The sequence below is a fragment of the Bos indicus genome, chromosome 4 (assembly GCF_029378745.1).
Source record: "Bos indicus isolate NIAB-ARS_2022 breed Sahiwal x Tharparkar chromosome 4, NIAB-ARS_B.indTharparkar_mat_pri_1.0, whole genome shotgun sequence".
Taxonomy (NCBI): domain Eukaryota; kingdom Metazoa; phylum Chordata; class Mammalia; order Artiodactyla; family Bovidae; genus Bos; species Bos indicus.
The window spans coordinates 7898718-7922269 of record NC_091763.1 but is presented as its reverse complement, the minus strand read 5'-3'; the positions used below and the strand labels follow the sequence as shown (position 1 = coordinate 7922269).

The 23552-nt window shown below is 39.9% G+C and overlaps 1 protein-coding gene across 2 annotated transcripts in view; it reads left to right on the top strand.

Moving 5' to 3' along the window:
- ABCA13 (ATP binding cassette subfamily A member 13) overlaps positions 1 to 23552 on the top strand; it is a 335950-nt gene that overhangs the window by 1333 nt on the left and 311065 nt on the right. For both annotated transcript variants that reach the window (XM_070787451.1, XM_070787452.1), the window contains exons 2-5: positions 8786 to 8900; positions 12417 to 17183; positions 18940 to 20715; positions 23358 to 23467. In XM_070787451.1, the coding sequence (XP_070643552.1) occupies positions 8786 to 8900; positions 12417 to 17183; positions 18940 to 20715; positions 23358 to 23467 (6768 nt within the window). The remainder of the gene's footprint in view (positions 1 to 8785; positions 8901 to 12416; positions 17184 to 18939; positions 20716 to 23357; positions 23468 to 23552) is intronic.

Genomic DNA, 23552 nt, shown 5'->3' with positions numbered 1-23552 from the left:
CATCAGCCAGAGGCCCAGGTTCAGAAGTCTCTAGTATTGATAATCACACACAATCCTCATGGCAACCTATGAGTTGGGTATGACTTCATTCCAGAGCTCATGCAGATTACATCCTGCCGGAGTCCAGCTCCAGCAGCCAGGGAATCAGCCTGAAGGGATGAGCCGTGTAGGCGAGTAACCATGCAGCCTCTCATTCAGCTTTCTTGGACTGCATGTTTATTTCAAGCTTTAGGTTCTCTTTTATACTTTGACAAAAGCATTAGGTCAGAGGTTTGACATTTTCAATTTCCCCTCACCCAGATTTATTGTCTCCATAAATCACTGTTGCCCTTCAAGCAGAGTTTCTGCTTCAGGGGTTGTCTCAGAATTGTGTTTGCTTTAACTTGTGATTACATTTCAACTCGTGCTTATATCTGGGCTGCATACCACAAACCTCAGTTTATTTCTTATCTTTGTAAATCCTGTTTGCCCCTAGTATCCTGGTCTCACTATCTCCTAAAAAGGCTTCTAGCTATTAATATCTCTAAAATTCCTAATCTCTATAAGCTGTAGTAAAATATGCTAACATTATAACATTCCTTAAATCTTTAGCTTCTAACTATTTCTAATTATTCCTAAGCCCTAAATTCAGCAAGCTCCTTTGCTATAAACATTTCCTTCACAAATAAGTTTCAGATAACAATCCCTCCCATGGCCTCAAGCTGTGGCCTACGTGCTCATCCTGGAACACTCTTTTGTAAAGATCCTTGAACAAATGTCAATGATTAACTTTATGAATTGTTCTCTGAGCACAACTGCAGAAGGCTTTGTGCCTTCTCATGTCCTCTCAAGAATAATAAGCACCTTAATATTCTTTTCAGTCAACTCAGCCGAGGAAAGGAAAAAACAAGTCAGAATCACAGGACCTAGCTCCTTCATCCTGGGTCCGTGCCTGCAGGACAAGGAGAGGGAGCTGGGGCCGTGCCTCCATTTTGTCAGTAATGGCTAACACAGCTCCCAACAACATCCCTGGAGGACGTCACAAAACTACTAAGTGTCAAATCCAGGAATCCTCACTGTGGTGCCTGCAAGCTTGACCAGTCGCTTCCCTTTGGAGGGATCCTTGCAGGAGCTTAACTCTGCCTGAACATGCTCCATTGCAGAAATACAGCCTCTTCTGACAAAGAACTAAGTTTTGTTGGTTTCTGCTGTATGTTTTTTTCCTATTTCGCTAATCTTTTTTTTTTTTTTTTTTGGTCTTTATTTCCTTCCTTCTAGTAAATTTAGTTTGATGTTCTTTTTCTAGATTTTTGATTCTCAGATTTTCTTTTCTAATATATGCTTTTAGGACTGTACATTTTCCCCTCTGCAAAGTTCTGCATATATTCCATACATGTTGATACATCATGTTTTACATCAGACCTGCAAATCTTTCTGTATTGAACACACTCAGATTTTAAGGCTTTGGGTAGTGAATGTGTTGTCAGGCAGTTTTGATGGTCACGTGGAAACATTATTTGATTAATAATGGTCAAGGGAAGTTAGTGGCTCTGGGCCCTTTCCTGACTGTGTTGGATGAGTTACACACTCCTGATTCACATATATCTTTGCTATTCAAAGTGTGGTCCCTGGATCAGTGGCATCAGTACCGTCTGAGAGCCCATGTCAGACGTACTGAATCAGAGTGCGAATGTCAAGACAACATAGTACTAGGACAAAGCCTATTGGTCAGCATTCATCTTTAGGTTACACGTTCCATATTTCCCTTCCTCCAGTAGGAAACAAAACCAATTGCACGTGATAAGAATTTGTTATTTATCTATAATGGTTCAGTTCAGTTCAGTCATTCACTCGTGTCTGACTCTTTGTGACCCCATGAACTGCAGCACGCCAGGCCTCCCTGTCCATCACCAACTCCCGGAGCCCACACGAACCCATGTCCATTGAGTCAGTGTTGCCATCCAACCATCTCATCCTCTGTCATCCCCTTCTCCTCATGCCCCCAGTCTTTCCCAGCATCAGGGTTTTCTCAAATGAGTCAGCTCTTGCCATCAGGTGGCCAAAGTATTGGAGTTTCAGCTATAATAGAGATACTAACTAAGTGTTCTAATAACTGGATTCTGTTGTAAGCATTTAAACTGTGCAGTGCAGGCAGTTTTGCAGGCAGATGGAGTTGGGAGCAAACCCTGTTTGTGATACAGACTTTACTGAGTGAGTTATTGGCCTCCCATTGCAATCAGTTTTCTCCTTGGTGACATAGAAATTATACGGTCTACTTTACTGGGTCCTTATGAGGATTAAGCAAGCCAATGTACATAAAATGTCTAGTGCAGTACTGTTAGGCAGTTGCCATAGATGCTAGTTCCTTTTTCTCCCCACAAAAATGATGCCAGAGTAATAATGTACCACAAACAGTGGCCACGGAATTCACTTTACTGGATTCTGTTTTTATTTTTGTTTAAAAAAGTTATATCATACAGACTGGTTTTTCTGGTAGCATTTGTTTTAAAAAAAATCTGATATTAATCATACACACCTGTGCTCTTTTTCGAGATGGTTACCATCTTTTTCCCCGTCTTAAACACTTATGAAATTATATATACATAAGCCAATCAATTGCAGTGGGAACTCAGTGAAGCATAAAAACTGCAAGTTTTATGTAATTTTTCCTCTGAAATAGGTGCTAGAGAGATTTAATTACTTGCCTTAAATGAGAAGGATTTCTTTTTAAAAATTAGCTTTATTGAAATATAATTGCTATGTATAACAGATCACACGTGTTTAGATCATGGCATCTGGTCCCATCACTTCATGGGAAATAGATGGGGAAACAGTGGAAATACTGTCAGACTATTTTTTTGGGCTCCAACATCACGGCAGATGGTGACTGCAGCCATGAAATTAAAAGACGCTTACTCCTTGGAAGGAAAGTTATGACCAACTTAGATAGCATATTCAAAAGCAGAGACATTACTTTGCCAACAAAGGTCTGTCTAGTCAAGGCTATAATTTTTCCAGTGGTCATATATGGATGTGAGAGTTGAACTGTGAAGAAGGCTGAGCGCCAAAGAATTGATGTTTTTGAGCTGTGGTGTTGGAGAAAACTCTTGAGAGTCCCTTGGACTGCAGGGAGATCCAACCAGTCCATTCTAAAGGAGATCAGTCCTAAAGGTGTTCATTGGAAGGACTGATGCTAAAGCTGAAACTCCAATACTTTGGCCACCTCATGTGAAGAGTTGACTCATTGGAAAAGACTCTGATGCTGGGATGGATTGGGGGCAGGAGGAAAAGGGGATGACAGAGGATGAGATGGCTGGGTGGCATCACCGACTCGATGGACATGAGTTTGAGTGAACTCTGGGAGTTGGTGATGGACAGGGAGACCTGGCGTTCTGCGATTCATGGGGTCACAAAGAGTTGGACACGACTGAGTGACTGAACTGAACTGAATAACAGATCTCACGTGTTTATATATACTATTTATTGGGTCCTGACGTGTGTGTGTATCCATGAAACTATCATTATAGTTAAGACAGGGTTTTGCCCACCTCTTCCCAGTGTTAATTCCAGCCCTGACTCCTGTCCCCAGGCAACCACTGATCTGCCCTTGGTTGCCATCAACTAGTTTTTTCCTTTTCTAGAAATATATATAAATGGAATTATATAGCGTGTTCTCTAACATCTTTTACTTACTGTCATTAATTAGAACTAATTAGCTTCGGCTTCATTCATGAGGTGGTACACGTACTCTTGACTGCTGAGTGTGGATACATCACAGATTGTTTATCCATTCACATGACTTACAATTTGGTTCCTGTTTTGGGCTACTGAAAATAAAGTTTGTTTTATGGAAATATGCTTTTTTTTCCCTCTAGAAGTAAAATGGCTGGATTATATGGTACGTGCATGCCTAACTTTTTAGGAAAATGACAAACTGTTTTTCAAGGTTGTACATTTTGCAGTTTCAACCAGCACCTTTTCTACCAGAGAGCTCTGATCCTGCCACATCCTCAGCAGCACTTGGTGTGGTCAGTGTAGAAACTTATAGCCATTCCAGTAGGTGTGGTTTCTCATTATGGATTTCATTCGCATCTGTGACTAGTGATTTGAACAGCTATCTTGTCGTGTGCTTACGTATCCTCTGTGCATCATTAGTCATGAATTGTCTATTCAGATCATTTCCCCAGTTTTAAAATTAGTCTGTATGTTTCTTTATTGTTGAGTCTGAAATTTCCTTGTAAAGGTAAGATATAGAAGCCTTTTAGCACATATGTCCATTGCTAATATTTTCTCCTACTCTCAAGCCTGTCTTTCCACTTTTCTCAACAGTGTCATCCAGGAGCAAAAGGTTTGATTTTGATCAAGTTCTTCTTATCTTTTTCTTTTTTCCCCAGTGGATCATGGTTTTGATATTGTAGCTGAGAAGTTTTGCTGGCTCTCAAGGTCACAGAGATTTTTGAGCTACCTTTCCTCTAGAAGGTTAATAGCCTTAGGTTTTAAACAAGGTCTCTGGTGCATTCTGAGTTAATTTTTAAACATGATGTAGGTGTATATCAGATTTTATTATTTTTTGCACATGGAGATCCAATTGCTCCAGAAAAATTTATTGTGACAATTCTTCTCTCTCCACTGACTACATTTGCACTGTTGTTAAATACATTGTGCAAATTCATGGGTCTTTCTCTGCACTGTTTCATCTGTTCCAGTCATCTCTGCACCAGTATCACCTGATCTTGATTATTATAGTTTAATGGTAAATCCTAAAGTCAAGTGAAATCTTTCCAACTGCGTTTTCTTAAAAAAAAGTTTTTAGCTATTCCAAGTCATTTGCAATTTCCAATCTGAATGCTTGTCAGATTCTCAAAATCCTGCTAGAACTTTTTAATTGGATTGAATTGAATCTATCGGTAAATTTAAGGGAGAATGATATTTTTCTGGTAATAATGAGTCTCCTGACTCATGAACATAGAGTATCTCTCTGTTTATTTGTGTCTACTTTACTTTCTCTTAACAACTTGTAGTTTTTCATTGTAGTTGTCTTAATGTTTTTATGCTATTGAAATGCTAATGAAATATATATATAATGTTAAACCAACTTTGTATAAATGGGACAAATCCCAACTGGCAAGGTGTAAACCTTTTTTGTATATTATTGAATTCAATGTGCTAAAATTTTATTTAACACTTTACATTTGTGCTATGATAGATATTAGACTGTAGCTTTGCTTTCTTTTAATATCTTTATCTTATTGTGTTATCAGAGTGATCCTGGCCTCATGAGTTGAAAAGTGTTTTCCCCTTTTTAGTTTTTTGTAAGAGTTTGTGTATTTTTTCTCCCTTAAACATTTGGTATATTTTACTAGTGAAGCCATCTGGGCCTTTTGTTTTCTTTGTAGGAAGATTTTAAACTACAAATTCAATTTATTTAATAGCTAAAGGCCATTCAGATGGTCTATTTCTTCTTGCATGGGCTTTGGTAGATTGTATCTTTAAGGAATTTTTCTCTTTCATCTAAAATGTCTAATTTAGTGTTTTTCATAATATAGCTGACCTTTGAACATCATGGGTTTGTACTGCACTGGTTCACTTGTGCGTGGATGTTTTTCAGTAGAAAATGCTACAGTGCTGTGTGAGCCACAGTGGGTTGAATCTGCAGATATGGGGGATGTGGTCTGGAGGGCTAACTACACATGATACATGGGTTTTCCACCTTGTGGAGGGAACCCTGATTCCCATGTTGCTCTCTGAATGTTAGAGAATCTGTAAACTCTTTGCCTCTCTCACACCCCTTCTCAGTAACGTATGCCTTTCTTTTTGCTTGATCCCTCTGTCAGAGGTTTGTCAGTGTTACTGATCTCAAACAAGAAGCCTTTGGTTTTGTTCATTTTCTGTTCATTGTTTTTCTTTTTCCTATTTTCTCGGTTCCCACCTTGATCTTTAAGATTTTCTTTTTTTCTACTTACTGCAGGTTTAAATGACTCTTCATTTCTCTTTTCTTAACTTGGAAACTGAGATCTTTATTTTTTTCCAATACAGAAACTTAATGGTATAAATGTCTTCTTAAGTACATTTTCTTAGATGGCATCTCACAAATATTAGTATACTGTACTTTCATTTTCATAAAATTTTAAAGTGCTTTTTAATTTACCTTTTGATTTCTTTTTGGCCTGTAAGCTGTTTTCCAGGTATATTTATGTCATTGATTTCTTTTTTTTTAAATTATGGAAGTATGATAACACATTTATAGGAAACTTGGAAAATACAGAACAAAGTTTCACTATATTACAATTATCTTTTCAGTAGATAAATTAAGACTTTAGTTGAAGTTTCAATATCAAACTCTCAGAAATTAATAGGCTGAATAGACAGAAAAGTAGAAGGATATTGTAGACCTGAAAAGCTCTATGAACCAATTCAACAAAAGTAAGATTTATACAATTTTCACACAACAGTAGAATATAAATTCTATTCAATTTCTCAGACTATAAAGTAGGAGATACTGGAATTGATAGGGACATAAAACAAGGTGCAAAAATTCATAATCTAAAGGTATTGGGATCATGTAGAGTCTATTCTCTTATCACTGTGGAATTATGTTAGAAATCTATATCAAACCTCAATAAAGTTAAAAAACTGAAAAAATACAGGAGGTGATTGTAGAGAAAAATGTATTTAAATGAGAAATTATTATCAAAATGAGAAATTAATATCAAAGATTATGTTTATTGATATATAATTATGTCATTGATATATAATTTAGTTAACATTCTTTGTATGACTCTAATCTTATTAAATTTATTGAGATTATTTTTTATAGTCTAGAATATGCATGATCTTATAAAATATCCCATTACTTTTGGAAAGAATATGTACAATGTTGTTGTCACGTGGGGCATTCTTTAAGCACCAGTTAGATCATGTTATCTGATAGTATTGTAGAAATCTGTATCCTGATATTTGTCTTCGTCTTCTATCAATTATTTGGAGAGAGCTATTGAAATTTCCAACTATAATTGTGGCTTTGTCTATTTATCCTGTATTTCATCAGTTTTTGTGTCATATGGTTTGAGGCTCTGTTATAATGTGCATAAAGATTTAGAATTGTTATGTCTTCCTGATTAATTGTTGCTTTTATGGTTATGGAATAACAATGATACTATCATCTGACATCTACTTCATCTGAAAGCTTCCTTTTGAAAATGTAGGGTGATATGTCTTTTTCATCTTTTTACTTTTAAGTTTTTATGTCTTTTATTTCAAGTACATTTTGTACATGCAACATATAATTAGTTCTAGTTTTGTCTGACCTGACAAATTTTGCCCTTTAATTGGGGTTTTTAAGCTAAGTATTATAAACTGTTTTATGTGATGAGTCCTCTTATCTACTAATTCTACTTGAATTCTGTCAGTTCTGGCTAAGTTTTGATTAATCAATTTTTCTCCTAGTTATGGGTCACCTTTTCCTGCTTTTCTGCATGCCTTGTAATTTTTGACTGAATGCTAAATATTATGAATTTAACCTTGTTTTGTGCTTGTTATTTTGTTTTCCTTTTATTGAAAACATTGCTTGAAATAGTTTGATCCTTTAGGGTCTTACTTTTAAGATTTGTTGGGCAGGGCTGGAGCAGTGCTTAGAGAGGTTGTAAATATCCCATTACTAAGTCACGACCTTTTTTTTTTTTTGCATCTTACCCTCAATGTCTAACACATCATGGATCTCTCCAGTCTGATTAATGGGTTCAAAGTTTTTTCCTGGTCCTGTGTGATCACTGGCCAGTGAATTGTTCATTTATTTATTGGCTGTGCTGGGTCTTTGTGGCTTCATGTGGGGGTTCTTGCTGGTTTTGGTGTGTGGGCTTTTCACTGTGGTGGCCTCTCTTATTGCAGAACACAGGCTCAGTACTTCTGGCACAGTGGCTCCTTAGCATGTGGAACCTTCCCAGACTAGGGATCAAATCCGTGTCCCCTGCATTGGCAGGTGGATTTTTCTTTTAATTAATTTTTTTAATTGAAGGATAATTGCTTCACAGTATTTTGTTGGTTTCTGCCATACATCAACATGATTCAGCTGCAGGTATACGTATGTCCCCTCTCTCTGGAATCTCCCTCCCACCTCCCTCCCCATCCCACCCCTCCAGGCTGTCACAGAGCCCCGATTTGAGTTCCCTGAGTCACACAGCAAATTCCCACTGGCTGTCTATTTTACACATGGAGTGTATATGTTTCCCTGCTACTCTTTTCATCCTCCCACTCTGTTCTTCCCTTGCACCCCTGTGTCCATACGTCTGTTCTCTGTGTCTGGAGGCAGATTCTTAACCACTGGACCACCAGGGAAGTTCCTAAATCTTTAATTTTGGTGTGGGTCTTTCCCTGGTCTCAGGGAGCCCCTTCTCGTGCACGGATCAATTTGTCCTCAGCTGTGTACTTGGAGAGGGCAGATGGCAGAAAACTCGCTTCCTTAGTTCTGCTCCCTTGTCCTGTAAATTCTGCTGTCTCTTGGACCCTAAACTTTTTCCCCTGAACTCAGCACGCCCACCAGGCCCCAGCTCTGTTCCTGCTGTCTGAGTCACAGCCTGGAAGGTCTCACCTTGCTTATTTTCTGTGGTTCGTGGGTCTCTGTCCTACATTGCTTGATGGCCAATGTACCTCATCTTGGCCACAAGTGGAAGACAAATGAGAAGGACTTCTAATCCTCTTTTGTTATACTTTCAACCATGTTAACTGAGACACTGTAGCATTTTTCACTTTACTAGACTTGACCTTTTACCCAATTTGAAATCAATATATGAAATGCCTTTCTATTTAGGTTTCTCTGAGGAATCTCCTTGTTATAAAGAAAACATGGATTGGAAAAGCATCAGTGATAATTATTTTGCATTTTTGAATAACTTGTTCAGGACTCCAACAGCTTCCATGTCCAGGTGAGTTTTCAGAATTCAACTTCTAGGTCTTGACTTAACTATTATTTGAAATAAACAAAACGCTTGCTTTAAAACATGAGATCCTGATTTAGCTGTTGATAGTCTTTCATATGTATTCAATTCTCAGTAAATATTTGTATAATAGAATATATAACTCATGTTTCCATGGATTTTGAAAGGAAACAAATTAGAGGAATAAGATTTCCATTTGATAATGTAGTTTATTATAAAATCCCCCCACTACAAAAAAATCATTCTTTGAAAAATAGTCTTATCTGTTTACTTAGAGTTTACACTGGGGGTCAATGATTTAAGAGTCTGAAGTTCTGGAGACTTTTGGGAGAGAAGTGATCTTTGGACCAAATCTGCCAGATTATATACTGCTATACTGTTTCAGTGCATGTACTGAAATGGACATTTTAATATATAATCATGGATACTGTGTATAGTTTAAAAGCACACGTTATTGTCTGTGGGGTGTGTTGGGACATGATGTGACAGAAGCTTTGCCTTAGAGTAGTAGTTCTCAAACTTGGAAATGGATAAAATTTATCTGTAAAGTTTGCTGAAAATACAAGTGCTTGAACTTTGCCCCAGACATGCTAAATCTTGCTTATGTGTGGGACTCAGATTTCTGTAGATAGGAAGAATTCTATAGGTGGCTCTGGTATAGGTCAAAGTTTAAGAAGCATCCCATAACAAGTATCCATCACTGGGATCCATCACTCCTGGGAAGCTTTTTTTTTTTAAATTAATTCTTTTATTGAGGGATAATTGCTTTACAGCATTTTGTTCTTTTCTGTCAAATCTCAACATGAATCAGCCATAGGTATACATATATCCCCTTCCTTTTGAACCTCCCTCCCATCTCCCACCCCATCCCACCCCTCTAGGTTGATACAGAGCCCCTGTTTGAGTTTCCTGAGCTATACAGCAAATTCCCATTGGCTATCTATTTTACAGATGGTAATGTAAATTTCCATGTTCTATCAAGTATTTAGAGAAGAGCTAATGCCTATCCTTCTAAAACTCTTTCAAAAAATTGTAGTGGAAGGAACACTTCCAAACTCATTCTACGAGGCCATCATCACTCTGATTCCAAAACCAGAGAACGACAACACAAAAAAGAAAACTACAGGCCAATATCACTGATAAACATAGACGGAAAAATCCTGGGAAGCTTTTTAAGCTCAGCTATTAGTGGGCACAGGAGGAATAGCAGGGGACGGACCCTCTGGAGAATCAGCCCTTTGCTCACGTGAGTTAGGTTTATAATACCTCACTTTCCTGAAGATCTTAACTACTTAATAACACAGAAAGCCAGCAATGAAACTAGTCTAGATGCTCCAAGAGCATGTTTTAATTTTATATTTGTAGATCCGTAGCAGCTGGCACAGTGTCTTTAATGATGGTAGTAGCAGTGTTAGTTGCTCAGTTGTGTCTGACTGTGACCCCATGGACCGTAGCCCACCAGGCTTCTCTGTCCATGAAATTCTGTAGGCAAGAATACTGGAGTGGGTAACCATTCCCTTCTCCAGGGGATCTTCCTGACCCAGGGATTGAACCCAAGTTTCCTGCATTGCAGGCAGATTCTTTACCATCTGAGTCACCACGGGAGCCCATCTTTCATGACAGGGGCTAGGTACCTAGGTGTTGACTTAATGAATGGATGAAGAAGAATGGACACTAAGCACAACTAATATTAAGACAGCTGAGCCTGAAATGAGAAAACGCAGCCCATACCTGGTTCCTGCTGTACAACAGCAGTTTGAATTTGCTAACTTAAAAAATCCTGAAATGTTTCTTTCCTTATGAAATGGAAATAATGATGTTTACTTCAAAGGGCTGTTGTAGGAATGAACTAAGATGATAGTCGAGAAAGTGCTTAATAAACTGTAAGGTGATATAAATGTGGGAGGCAGCATCATTATTAGTAGCAGCAGTTCTGACTCGGTTCTCAGTCATCTGACTACTACTGCTTCATGACCTCCAGTTGCTAATGAAAAACAAGATCGTTCTGCATTCTTCTGCACCAATAACACAATCTCTTCGTGCATGTATTTCTCTGCCTGGCTGAATTTGAGTAAGGCTTATCTCAAATTCTTCATAGTCGAGCTTTCTTTTTCCTGATGGAATTTTCTCCAGGAAATGTTTTCAGTGTTCCATGGTTCAAACTAGTAGCTCTCTGTTCTACAAATAGTAGTAAACTAAACTGAGCCTGTAGTTTTTCTGCTTTCAGATCTCAGCTCTGAGAGAGGAAAACGATTCCTGCATCTCATCCATCCTCTCTCTATTCTATGTCAGGCTGGGTTACACACAGGATTATAGAATTAAGGAAGTTCAGAAAGTAATTCACCCTTTAAGGCAATAATAGCCCAAACAGGTCAAAATCCTGTACCCACAGTTCTGAAATCTTAAAAACTCTGAAAACTGAAGCTCTTCTTATGGTTGGCAGCACAACTCATTCTGCAGACTTAAAGTGTTTGTTTTTTTTTTAACTTAAAAAAAATATTGGCTTTGGGGACTCTTCACTGTGGCATTAATGCTTTTCTCTAGTTGAGGTATGTGGGCTTATTTGCCCTGCAGCATGTAGGATCTTAGCTCCCTGAGTAGCGATCGAACCCGTGTCCCCTGCAGAGGAAGTACTAAGTTGTAACCACTGGACTGCTGGGGAAGTCCCAGACTTAAGTGTTAAGGGTCTGTTGCCCACACACACTGAGCCTCTTCTGAAGTTTCCCTGCAGAAGTGTTGGTGGGCTGATAGAGGGCTGCCTGGTGCCCGTGGGTGGAGGGGCTGTGAATGCACGTGTGGTAGACACAGGCACAAGTTTCCTTCCTAGAGTCCAGAACACACAGCCCCAGGACTTCAAAAGTGGGTGTGTTGTTCCTGAGTCTGAGACGTAACTCCTTCAAGTGAAGACTCACACTGTAAGTGTAGATTTGTCATAATTGCTGAGCTGCTCCTTTGAGACCTCTTTGTGTTGTAAAAATAAACTCCTGGAGGAGAAGTTTATTTTACACCATCTAAAACAATAAGTTTCTCATAGTCAGGAGTACAGCATTGTTTACAGAGCACTGTGATTGCTTTTTAGAATGAGAAATCTCAACACTTGTCCTTAGATCATACAGGGGCAAATTGTCTTGCCATTTGGACAACTTCTATCACTAGGACACTCTGAGGTGTAATAAGGAATTGAATGCTAAGATTCTTCTAGAATAAATAGCAGACGTTAATGACCATGCGTATCAACTCATTGAGTAAAATAGCTTTAAAATGCATTGTTTTTGGTGCAAGAAGCAGAATTTAAGCTAAAAGTATGCAACTACATTGTAGATTTCTAAAACATTTTCAGATGTTCACATTAATTTAATCTCTGTGGGAAAATATGTTGCCTAGTAAATATTTCATTTATGTTTTCCTGTAAACAAGACTGCATATTGTCTGAAAATTTGATAAGTTGAATTTTTCTTAAAGGTATTTTTTTCTGGTACTGAATTGGTTCTGTTAATATTGTAGGGTCTTAAATTATACAAAGGAACTTCTAGTGATGGAAAAGAAGTTGCAGACCCATAAAGATGAACAAATAAACTTCCTTTTATCTTTTATGGAATTTTTGGAGAAATTATTATTGCCTAATCCATTCAACTTATCCAGTATTCTCAAATTCTATAACCTCCCATCTGTCCCTGAGATGACTCTAAATACAAGTCATTTGTGGCTAAATCATTCAGCAAGTTTAGGGAGAGATATACCTGGCATGGATACTCAGAAACTTCTGGAAGTCAGCAAAGAGATGATTGAAAAAATAGAAACTCATGAAAGTTTCTGGATAAGGAAGGAATCAATAAATATCTTGAGATTTGTGGAGTTAATGCTTCTGGGCATGAACCCCAAGTTTCTGGCATTTTGGATGCATGGCGCTTCAAAAGAAAAGAGAGCTGAACTGGGACTCTTGCCTGCACTTGCAAATTTGTCTGATTCAGAAAATGAGATGATTCATAGGAAAAGCTTTAACTTTTCCCAATTGTTTCATTCAGATTGGCCTCAATCACCAGCCATGAAAATGGACTTTGTTCATGTAATTGAAGTGATAATAACTAGTCTCTATGAGTTTGGATTTCTGAGCCAGGAACAAGTCTCAGAAACTGTGGACACACTCTATGCTATGAGGAACGCATCCAGTCTTTTCTTAGCTCTTTCTGAACCTCAAAAACAAGACATTGAGAAAATTTTGACTTGTGTATATCTACATGTCTTCCAGGACAAAGATTCAGCTTTACTTCTGCAAATTTATTCTTCATTTCACCAGTATATGTATAAATTCATGAGCATTCAGAGCAGAGAGTCTTTGCTTTTTCTCCTTATGCAAATCTCAAAACACATTTTGGATATCCTAAAGCAGTTTAATTTCCAAAACATCAGCAAAGCATTTTCATTTTTATATGAGACAACAGGGGTCCTCGGGAGGATTTCTGAAGTACCTTACTGTCAACAATTGCTTTCAATTTTTAACTTTTTGGAGCTTCAAGCCCAATCCCTGGTGTCCACAGAGGGCCCTGCAATGGAAGTCATCCATGCTACTTTGAGAGGCCTCAAGCACCTCTTCATGGTGGATGACGGTTTTCGTAATTCTGTATTTCAGTATGTGAGTCAACTCTTTAATGGCTCAGCAGAGGCCCTGCTGGGCGATGAATGCTTTGTTCTGGATAATAAAAGCATTTCTTCTGCAAATTATTCACCAGCTGAGGGGTCTCCATTTATCCTCCCATGGGCACAAATCCTTTCAAACTTCCCAGCAGATGGCAGTGAGTTCCACGAGTTTACAGCTCTTCATTGCACCACTCTGTGGCTTCACACGTGGACCGAGGTCTGTGGACACATAGCTCAGATATTTCAGCTGGACACGAACGTTTTCACTCCTCTTCGTGTTGGTCTCAGTCAGCTTTTGGATGAACTGGAAAGTCATAAGAAAATTCCTACAAGCTGTCAGGAAGTAATTCCCAACCATCACCCTGCTAGACTCATCTTACATTTGTTTAAGAATGTAACTCAAACTGATGGCTTTCGTGATTGGAATGATTTCCTGAATCTCAGGGATCTCTGGGTAGCACTAGGTGATGGATTCGTTCTAGTAAAGTTGCTTAACCTGGACCAGATAGAGAAATCCCTTTTCACCATGGAAACTACCCTGAGTCAGCTGAAGTCACTAGATACCAACACGAGCAGAGAGTTTTTATATTCTCTGCTCAACATTTTTATTGAGTTGAGCAATACCTCAGCATCTATAGATAGAAGTGTACATTTGATGAATCACTTTCTCTTAAGGAACCTCACAAATTATGAAGTAAAGTTTGCAAGTGTCATCACCGACCTAAGAGACACGGTATTATTTCTTAAAAATATGTCCCACAACCAAGATTTATTGTCCTGTGCTGACATTTTCCAAAATGTCACTGAGTTTATCTTGGAAGATGGTTTATTGTATGAAAATTCTTCCCAGAGGGCATTCCACATTCTGGCCATGTTGAATTCCACATTTTCCTCTGTGGACATAGTTAGCAGACTGAAAGGATGTGCCACGTGGGTCAGCGCTATAAACCACCTGTGTGCTGTGTATAACTCCAGTTTTTCACAAGGCCATCTTCACGGTGTTCTGCAGAGTCTCAGAGAGGTGAAAGACAAACTGAACTCTACTTTGAAGCTTGTTACTGGGATGTTGAATATAATGATGGAGCCTTGCTCACTGAATAGGTCACATATAAACTGTGTGAATGTTTACTTAAAAAACGTGACAGACTTTCTAAATGTTCTACTCACCGCAGTCTTTGGAAAAGAAAAGGTACCACATTTTGAGATTTTATTAACTCTTTTAAATGATTCCACAAACCAAGTAAGGATGATTATCAACAACGTCTCAAGAGACTTTGATTTTGTACCTCAATCTAACTGGACACATTTTACTGAATTAATTCTAAAACCCATAGAAATGTCAGATGAAATGCCTCTTCAATTTCAAAATATTTGGCTGCAATTAGTAGCTCTAGGGAAGGAAATTCAAAATCTTGTGAAAGATATTTCCCCTAACAACCTAGAAAATAACACCTCATATAAAGCTGAAAAAAATTTAAACATAATTGCTACCAGTCCAAAGGAAAAGGATATACACAGCTTAGGCAATTCATTTTACCAGTTAGCTAGTTACCTTACCTTCAATTTATCTCACGATCTCCAAAGTTCACCCAAAATAATTTCTCAAGAAGTAATGAAAGCTGTGGGTCTCAGTATTCAACTCATGAAGGATTTGTTCAACTCCCTAAAACCCTCTGCTTATCACAATATTCCACAAGAGCCAGGTGACTTGCAAATTTTAAAGAAGATGACTTCTGTCCTGCACACTGTTAAGAAAACAGACATATATCTGCTAGTAGATCAGCTTGAACACATTAGTGAAAGCATGATGGATTTCTTTAAGAACATCAGCAGGTTAGGTGCTAGCAATTTGGGGATCAACTTCTTTGTTGACTTAATGGAAAAATTTGTCGACAGCTCACATTCTTGGAGTATTAACCACCTGCTGAGGCTCTCACGTCTGTTTCCTAAAAAGGGTGCTGATGCCCTGGTGGATGTGTACTACATGCTCCCGCATGCCATGAGGCTCCTGCGGGGCATGGGCGACAAGAACATCACAGAGGCCCTCAGGGATGTCTATAACTTCACACTCCTCCATGGCATACACCTGTCAGATGTCACCAAGGAAGACTTCACTGCTGTGATAAAAACTCTTATGGACACAATTGAATCAGTATCAGCTCAACCGGGCATCCTTTCGGAGACATTAACTTGTCTTCCTGTGTTTTGGTGCTGGAATCATACAACTTCTGGGTTTCAGCAGAACCCAAGATCAGACGCCTGTAATGCTCATAAGCTCACATCTTCCTTTTACAGCAAAGTAGCCAGTATCCTTGACCACCTCCACCTGTCTCCCCATGGTGATGATTCACAATGTTTGAATGAAAGCTCACAGATGGAAATAACTAGGAAAGTAGCCTGTGTAATTCATGAACTAATGGACTGGAGTTCCATTCTTCTAGAGCTGTGTGAAGTTTTCCACGTTAAAACTCCACTTGTGAAATCTGTGCAAGAGTTTTGGCATAAGGTGTTACCATTTGTCCAGCTTTCTGGAAATCAGAGCAGTGGTGGCATCTCTGAGCTCTGTCCTGGTCATCTCATAAAGCAAGTCGCTTTGCCAATCATAGAAAAATTTAAAAACTTCAACTTTACAAAAGTCACATCAGATGAAAACCTTCTTGAAAAACTAGTTAGTTTAAACAAGGTTCTTAATGTGGATGAAGGAGCAGAAACATCTGTTCGGTATAATATTTCCTTTCATTTGAAAAGGATAACAGACTTTCTTTCTAGGAAGGAGAACCTGGTAAACAGCACCAATTCGCTAGTTTCTCCTTTCATGACATTGCTGAATGCAAACCTCACAGGCAGTAGTTTAGAAGCATTATCATGTTTTATTAAGAAAAGCAAAGCAGCTTACAACTTGGAAAAACAATGGCTTGAGTTTGAACAAATCATGAAAGATCTAACCCATAATTTTAGTATCAGACCCCTATATTCTAAAATTGACAACATGATACAAAGGACTAATTCAGTGGCTCTTCAAAACATAACCTTACCACTTGCTCATTTTTTGGAAAGCCTGGATTTATCATCATTGAAGACATTAGAAATTATTGAAGATTTTTTACTGGTCATAAAAAACTGGTTTCATAAATTTGCACATGAAGATTACTCCAAAATGATACAAACATTATTTCTTCTTTCGGCTAACAAGAGTTCAACTGATGATATCGCTTTGGTGACTAAAGACATTGCTACCTTTTTGGGTTATCTCAAAAATGTTTCTAGAGATGGTAATTTTGATGTTGCCCTTCTTACTCGTCTGCTAAGTCAAGAACAGCTAACTAATTTCTCAGTTGTTCAGCTGCTTTTTGAAAGCTTCCTAATTAATTCAATCAATAACTTAGCTGAGCGTTCTCAAGGAGCAGCCTTGAACTTAAGTGATGCTGACCTTCAAATAATGAATCTCATTAACCTCGTCTTGAACCACACACAATCAGAAAATGGTAAGAGAATCGTTCTCCCTCCAAGAAGCAGAGTGGGTTTCATGGAACAGCTTTTGAAAACATTCTTCTTTTTACTAAAGGAAAATTCTGGGAACAAAATATTTCTTCTGCTAAAAGACATCCACAAAGATCTCTTTGCAGAGATAAGGTGAGTTTATTTTTGCTTGTAGAGCACCTGTAGTTGTACATTACAATCCAGTTTATTTCCTCGAACTTCTACGAAAACTTGGAATGATCTTTGAACTGAATTTTGTCTTAATGAACATTTTGGAAAAACCAAGGTAAAGTATCTTTGATGATTGTCATCTAACTAATAAACCTGTATACAAATGTATATATTATAGTATTATGTTTTATTATATTTTAGATTATGAAAATAGTTGTTAAAATTATATTTTATATGGAACTGAAAAATTATTATATACATTTATGGATATATGCAGTGTGTATGTGTGTGTGTGTGTGTATAAGTGCTAAGTCATGTCCAACTCTTTGTGACCCTATGGACCATAGCCCACCAGACTCCTCTGTCCATGGGATTCTCTAGGCATGTCCTCTTCTAGGGGATCTTCCCCACCCAGGGATTGAACCCAGGTCCCTTATGTCTTCTGCATTGGCAGGCAGATTCTTTACCACTAGCACCATGTGGGAAGCCCAGATGGATATAAATCAGGGTCATATTTTGAATTAAGGCATGAACTGTCTAATTATGAATGAAGGGCTTAAATATTTTCATTCTAATAAGTTTACTATGATGTTTATATTTGGAATTGATAAAACTCCAACATTTTAAAACTGATAGTCACACTATATTTTTTCATATATTATGTTTTCATCCACTTTTAAGCTTGCCAATGAAAAGACTGGAGGGAAATTCTCATTTATCTAGGATATCTATATCAGTAAGGTGTCAACCTCAGAAGCAGAACGAAAACAAAGATTTCATACCAGGACTGGCTTCTGCAGTTTTGGGGTTGGCTCAGCGAGCCTAGAATCAGCAGGGCAGGCCATTAGGAAACAATAGAGCCTGTCCCACAGATAGGGGCTGCAGGTTCCCATCCACAAGGGCTGGTCAGGGGGTAATGGGATATGTCCAGTCCAGGACATGCCCAACCACCCACCCATTAGAGCCCAGGAGGTCCTAACCCTCTCGAAGACCCTCCATCTATGAAGTCAGCCTTTCCAGGGCCACATACCTTTGCACTGACTGGGTCTTTAGTCACATCTGACAAATCTCCCTAAGCAGCACCTACCTTAGTGTTTACAGTGATACAATGTGGGCATCCTGACTCTCGTAAGTGGACCCCCTGTGAAGCCCAGCAAAGCAGAAACACACCGGAGAGGGCTCTGCGGCTGTCACGTGGCCCAGCTAGCCGCCACTAAGCCAAGCAGCTTGCCAGGACTTGGGATATTCAGAAGGATGTTCCCTCCCACCCTGAGCATCCCATTTGATCATTTCATGTTCCTTTCCTTTCTAAAGGTAAAAGTGCACGGCTCTTTAAGTTGTTAGGTTTGAGGCTTTGCAATGGATTGATACATAAAACCCACCCACTCTTTTCACTATTTGGCAACAAAACATTAATTTTCATCTGGAATGTATTGTAACATTTCAATTTTTCAGTATTATCCTCCTATAATGCTATTATAAAGCCCCCGAGAAATCACTGCAGTTTACACTTGAACAACCTCATGAGCCCAGTTATACTTGGATTTTTTCAATAAATACATGCTACAGCACTACCCAATCCATGGTTGGGTGAATCCGTGGGTAGGGAATGGCAGACACAGTTTTTAATCTATGTGGAGGCTTAGTGCCCATAAGCTTTGGATTGTTCAAGGGGCCACTGTGTAAGCTTTCACTCTTTTCATTACTAACCATGAAATTAAAAAATATATATTTACAGTTTTGTTCCAAAGGATAAAATTCTAGAAAATCTGAAACTCGATCATTTTCTCACCTCCATGAAAGAAGATAGATTGGTGAGCGCTTTTTCAACTTTAAAGGAGACTGTGTATCATCTAATAAAGAACTCATTTACGTTAGATGATGGAGAATTATATTTTGATAATCATCAAGGACTGCAGCTCCTGGGAGATTTATTCCACACTCTTCTAAGGGAAACATCAATGAAAAACGAGACTGAAAATGATCTGGAGTTTCTTATGGTGCTGAATCAGTTGCTTTCCCATATGAACAGTTCTGAGGACCTTTTCAAACTCAATCAAGATCTCCGGTCAGCTCTTCACCTCGTGAGAGAAACCTCCATAGTGATAGCACATTTCATGGACACTCTTTTAAGCTCTCCTGTTAAGGACTTCCGTGTGCTGTACCCTTCCCTCCAGGAAGTTATACTTGCAAATCTAACCGATTTGCTTTCCTTTGTAAACAATTCATTCCCCCTAAGGAACAGAGCAACATTAGAAATTACCAGGCACTTACTGGGTGTTATCTCAGGAGCAGGTGGAGGGAACTGTACCCTTGACCCACTCTTGGAGATGTCTGACACTCTGACCATGCTGGCCAACGATGGTGTAGAGATGAAAGGTCTTGCCACGTCAGTCACCTCCACCGTGAAATTTCTTAAGTTAGCCAAGAAAATCGCAAGAAAGGTGGCCACCATGTTTCAAACTCATCTCATTTCCATTGCCAATGACACCATGAAATTCTTTGACACTCTTTATTTTCTTTTGCTACAAAGTGTTCGAAATGTTGTCAATGAAATGATTACTTTAAAAAAGGCAGATCATTTAATATTTGAAAATATAGATGACTTGTTGATGCCATTTCTTGACTTGGCCTTTGGGATGATTGGAGTTAAGCCTAATATTTCCCAAGACTCAGATATCCTCAATATGTCATCTGGCATATTCACATACATGAACCAGTCCAAACATCTTTATGATATTAGGGAAGAAATAGCTGACTTTTTAACTTCTGTGAAAATCAATTTGGGAGATGTGGAACGTCTCCTGGCTGCATTTAAAAATGGGGCCCAAATATTTTCTGTGGATTCTGTCAATTTATGGGAAGAAATCCTTGATTGCTTAGTTCCTATAAATAACATCACCAGCCACATAGACTTCTTATATTCTAACCCAACTTCCACTCATAATTTCCCTCGAGATACAAAATGGGAAATAACTCATGAAGTGATCCTGTTTCTGCATGAAATCCTGTCCCAAAACAGGACAGAGCTAGGGAGCTACTTGAGAACGGTGATCAACCTCATCTCGATCACGCTTTGGAATGACACAGGGAAGGACCACAGGGGTGTTTTGAATCTGTTGCTGACATTGGCTCCACATCCAGATGACCTTCTGAAACTCATCAGGACAGCGGCAGAGGCCTCCCATGAAGCGTCACTTTTTAACACCTCTTGGATTCAGAACGTGACTGAGCAGCAACTCCAAGAAGTGATCCAGACCCTGCTGAGGAAAATAGCTCTCGTGAAGAAAGAGCTTCTCCTCAACAGCTCTCAGTGGACGCACTCCATGAGCACTTTGCTTCAGCCCTTTTTTGAAATTTTTATTCATGCAACCAGTGGAACACATGAGAAGACCCAGAAAGAGCTGGTTGACATTCCCAACATCCTCAAACCATTATCACGTTTTGAGAAATACCGGAAGGCATTGATCGCATTGGTTGAATACTGGCAGAGGGTCTCGCTGATTGATCAAAGGTAATGAAACACCCAATTTGTTTTATTCTGCCTGCCCGCACCACCCCTCCCCCGCCACAGTAACTATAAAACAGAAGCAGGCAGGAATCACACTGATCCAGGGTAAGTATAAGTTCAGTTCAGTCGCTTAGTCGTGTCCGACTCTCTGTGACCCCATGAATTGCAGCATGCCAGGCCTCTCTGTCCATCACCAACTCCCGGAGTACACTCAGACTCACGTCCATCGAGTCAGTGATGCCATCCAGCCATCTCATCCTCTGTCGTCCCCTTCTCCTCCTTCCCCCAGTCCCTCCAGCATCAGAGTCTTTTCCAATGAGTCAACTCTTCGCATGAGGTGGCCAAAGTACTGGAGTTTCAGCTTTAGCATCATTCCTTCCAAAGAAATCCCAGGGCTGATCTCCTTCAGAATGGACTGGTTGGATCTCCTTGCAGTCCAAGGGACTCTCAAGAGTCTTCTCCAACACCACAGTTCAAAAGCATCAGTTCTTTGGCGCTCAGTTTTCTTCACAGTCCAACTTTCACATCCATACATGACCACTGGAAAAACCATAGCCTTGACTAGACGGACCTTTGTTGGCAAAGTAATGTCTCTGCTTTTCAATATGCTATCTAGGTTGGTCATAACTTTCCTTCCAAGGAGTAAGCGTCTTTTAATTTCATGGCTGCAGTCACCATCTGCAGTGATTTTGGAGCCCCCAAAAATAGTCTGACACTGTTTCCACTGTTTCCCCATCTATTTCCCATGAATTGATGGTACCAGATGCCATGATCTTCATTCTCTGAATGCTGAGCTTTAAGCCAACCTTTTCACTCTCCTCTTTCACTTTCATCAAGAGGCTTTTTAGTTCCTCTTCACTTTCTGCCATAAAGGTGATGTTATCTGCATATCTGAGGTTATTGATATTTCTCTCGGCAATCTTGATTCCGGCTTGTGCTTCTTCTAGCCCAGCATTTCTCATGATGTATGTTCCTATAAATAAGGAACTTTTTAAACAGACTTTTAATATTCTAACCCAAATTCCACTCATAATTCCCTCAAGATACAAAGGGAAAGAACTCATCATCCTGTTTTTGCATGAAATCTTGTCATGAAACAGCAGAGAACTAGGGAGTTACTTGAGAATGGTGATCAACCTCATCTCAATCACGCTTTGGAATAGCATAGGGAAGAACCACAGGGATGTGGTCTTTGAGTTCAGCTTTCTTCTCCCTCTGACACTGGCTTCCACAGGAATGATTCAAGCCCAGTCCCTGCTTGCTATTTGACTAGTCAGCACTTAAATATGATTTGAATTTATTCCAAATCTTTCCATTCATTTTCCCCAAAAGTAAAAACCTCTCATTCTATTCACACATCCCAAGACTAGGTACCTAACTGGCATTTCTGGTCCCCTGCTCTGGCAGCCAACGGTCCTGCTACTTGATATGGAAATAGAGATTTGGGACCACTCAAGTCACACAGAAGTCTGCACTTTCAGTGGTAACTGCCCACTGGGCAAGGCCAGATTTCACCCCTCCTCAGATTCCATCCAAGACCATGTGGTTGACCCATACCCAAGCACCAGCCGCCCAGCCTGAATGGTGGGTCAGGGGAATGGCAGGTTCCTGGAAGGCCCAGTGCTATTGGCCGTCATGCTCTGGAGGCTGTCTGCTGCTCAAGGATGTGGGCGAGAGCAGATGTGCCCTGGCCCATCCTCTCTGTGTGTGACACACGGTTCCAGTGGTCTGTGGGCTCCGGTGTACCGATGGTTCTGTGAGCCCCAAAGGGAGATGGAAAGTGAACCCTCACTCACCTGCCAGACAGCCTGACCTGCTCTCCTCTATCCCTGTTGTCACAGGGCTGCACCTTGAATCCACTCCTTCTTATAAAGTTGGAAGGGTCTCTCCTTGGATAGTGAAGCAGGTGTTTATTGGCATGAAGAGCTATTAATAGCAGTGCCTTGGAATTTGAATGCTGGCTTTCAGAGCCTCACTGTTTCTGATCCTAAACTCTGTCTGACTTGACACTTGTCTCCGAATTTTTATTTGAGCTGGAGGTGATTCCGGCAACCCCTGCTCCCCACCAGTCCTGGCTTTCACCCTGAAGTGTCCAGTCCTTCATGGAGGTACTTTACACCGTGGCCCCAAGACTGGAAACTAGTGGGCTGTGATCTGGCTGGGTGTGGTCATCCAAGGCACAGTGCCCAGTTTCATTCCACTTTAGTGATTCCTTCCTTCCACTATTTTTTCCCTGTCTTTTTGTTGTTGTTCGGTCACTCAGTGACTCTTTGTGACCCTATGACTGCAGCATGCCAGGCTTCCCTGTCCTTCACCATCTTCCGGAGCTTGCTCAAACTCATGTCCACTGAGTCGGTGATGCCATCTCCTGTCTTTACTTTTCTTTGATCACTGCCTTCTTGATGAGGAAGATACAAAAAGTCCAAGACAGAGAACCCCTCTGGTAGGGAGGGAATGCCAGGATTGTTGGCAACAAAATGATGCTCTGAATGAAAACAGGAGACCTACTGTCTCCTCGGCTGTGTCCTCTGATGTCTGTGGAGTGAGTGGCCCAGCAGTGGGATGGTTCTTTCACAAGTGTTACACATGCAGTCACTTAGAGAAGCTGGTCTTCACCTCTAATATTCCTGTCTGTTTCCCCCAAGTGTCTTGGATACCTGTCAGGCTTTCCTGCAGTCCCCGAAGCCCCCGGATGCTGTGGTGACCCTGTGGAGAATGGAGACGCTGGCCCAGCGCGTGCTCCTCCTCCTTGCAGGTGAGCTGCTCTTGGGAGAAGGGCTGGTTGGTCCCCGCCTGTTTCCAGAGCTCAACTGGCCACAAGATGGTTGGATGCCCTTGAG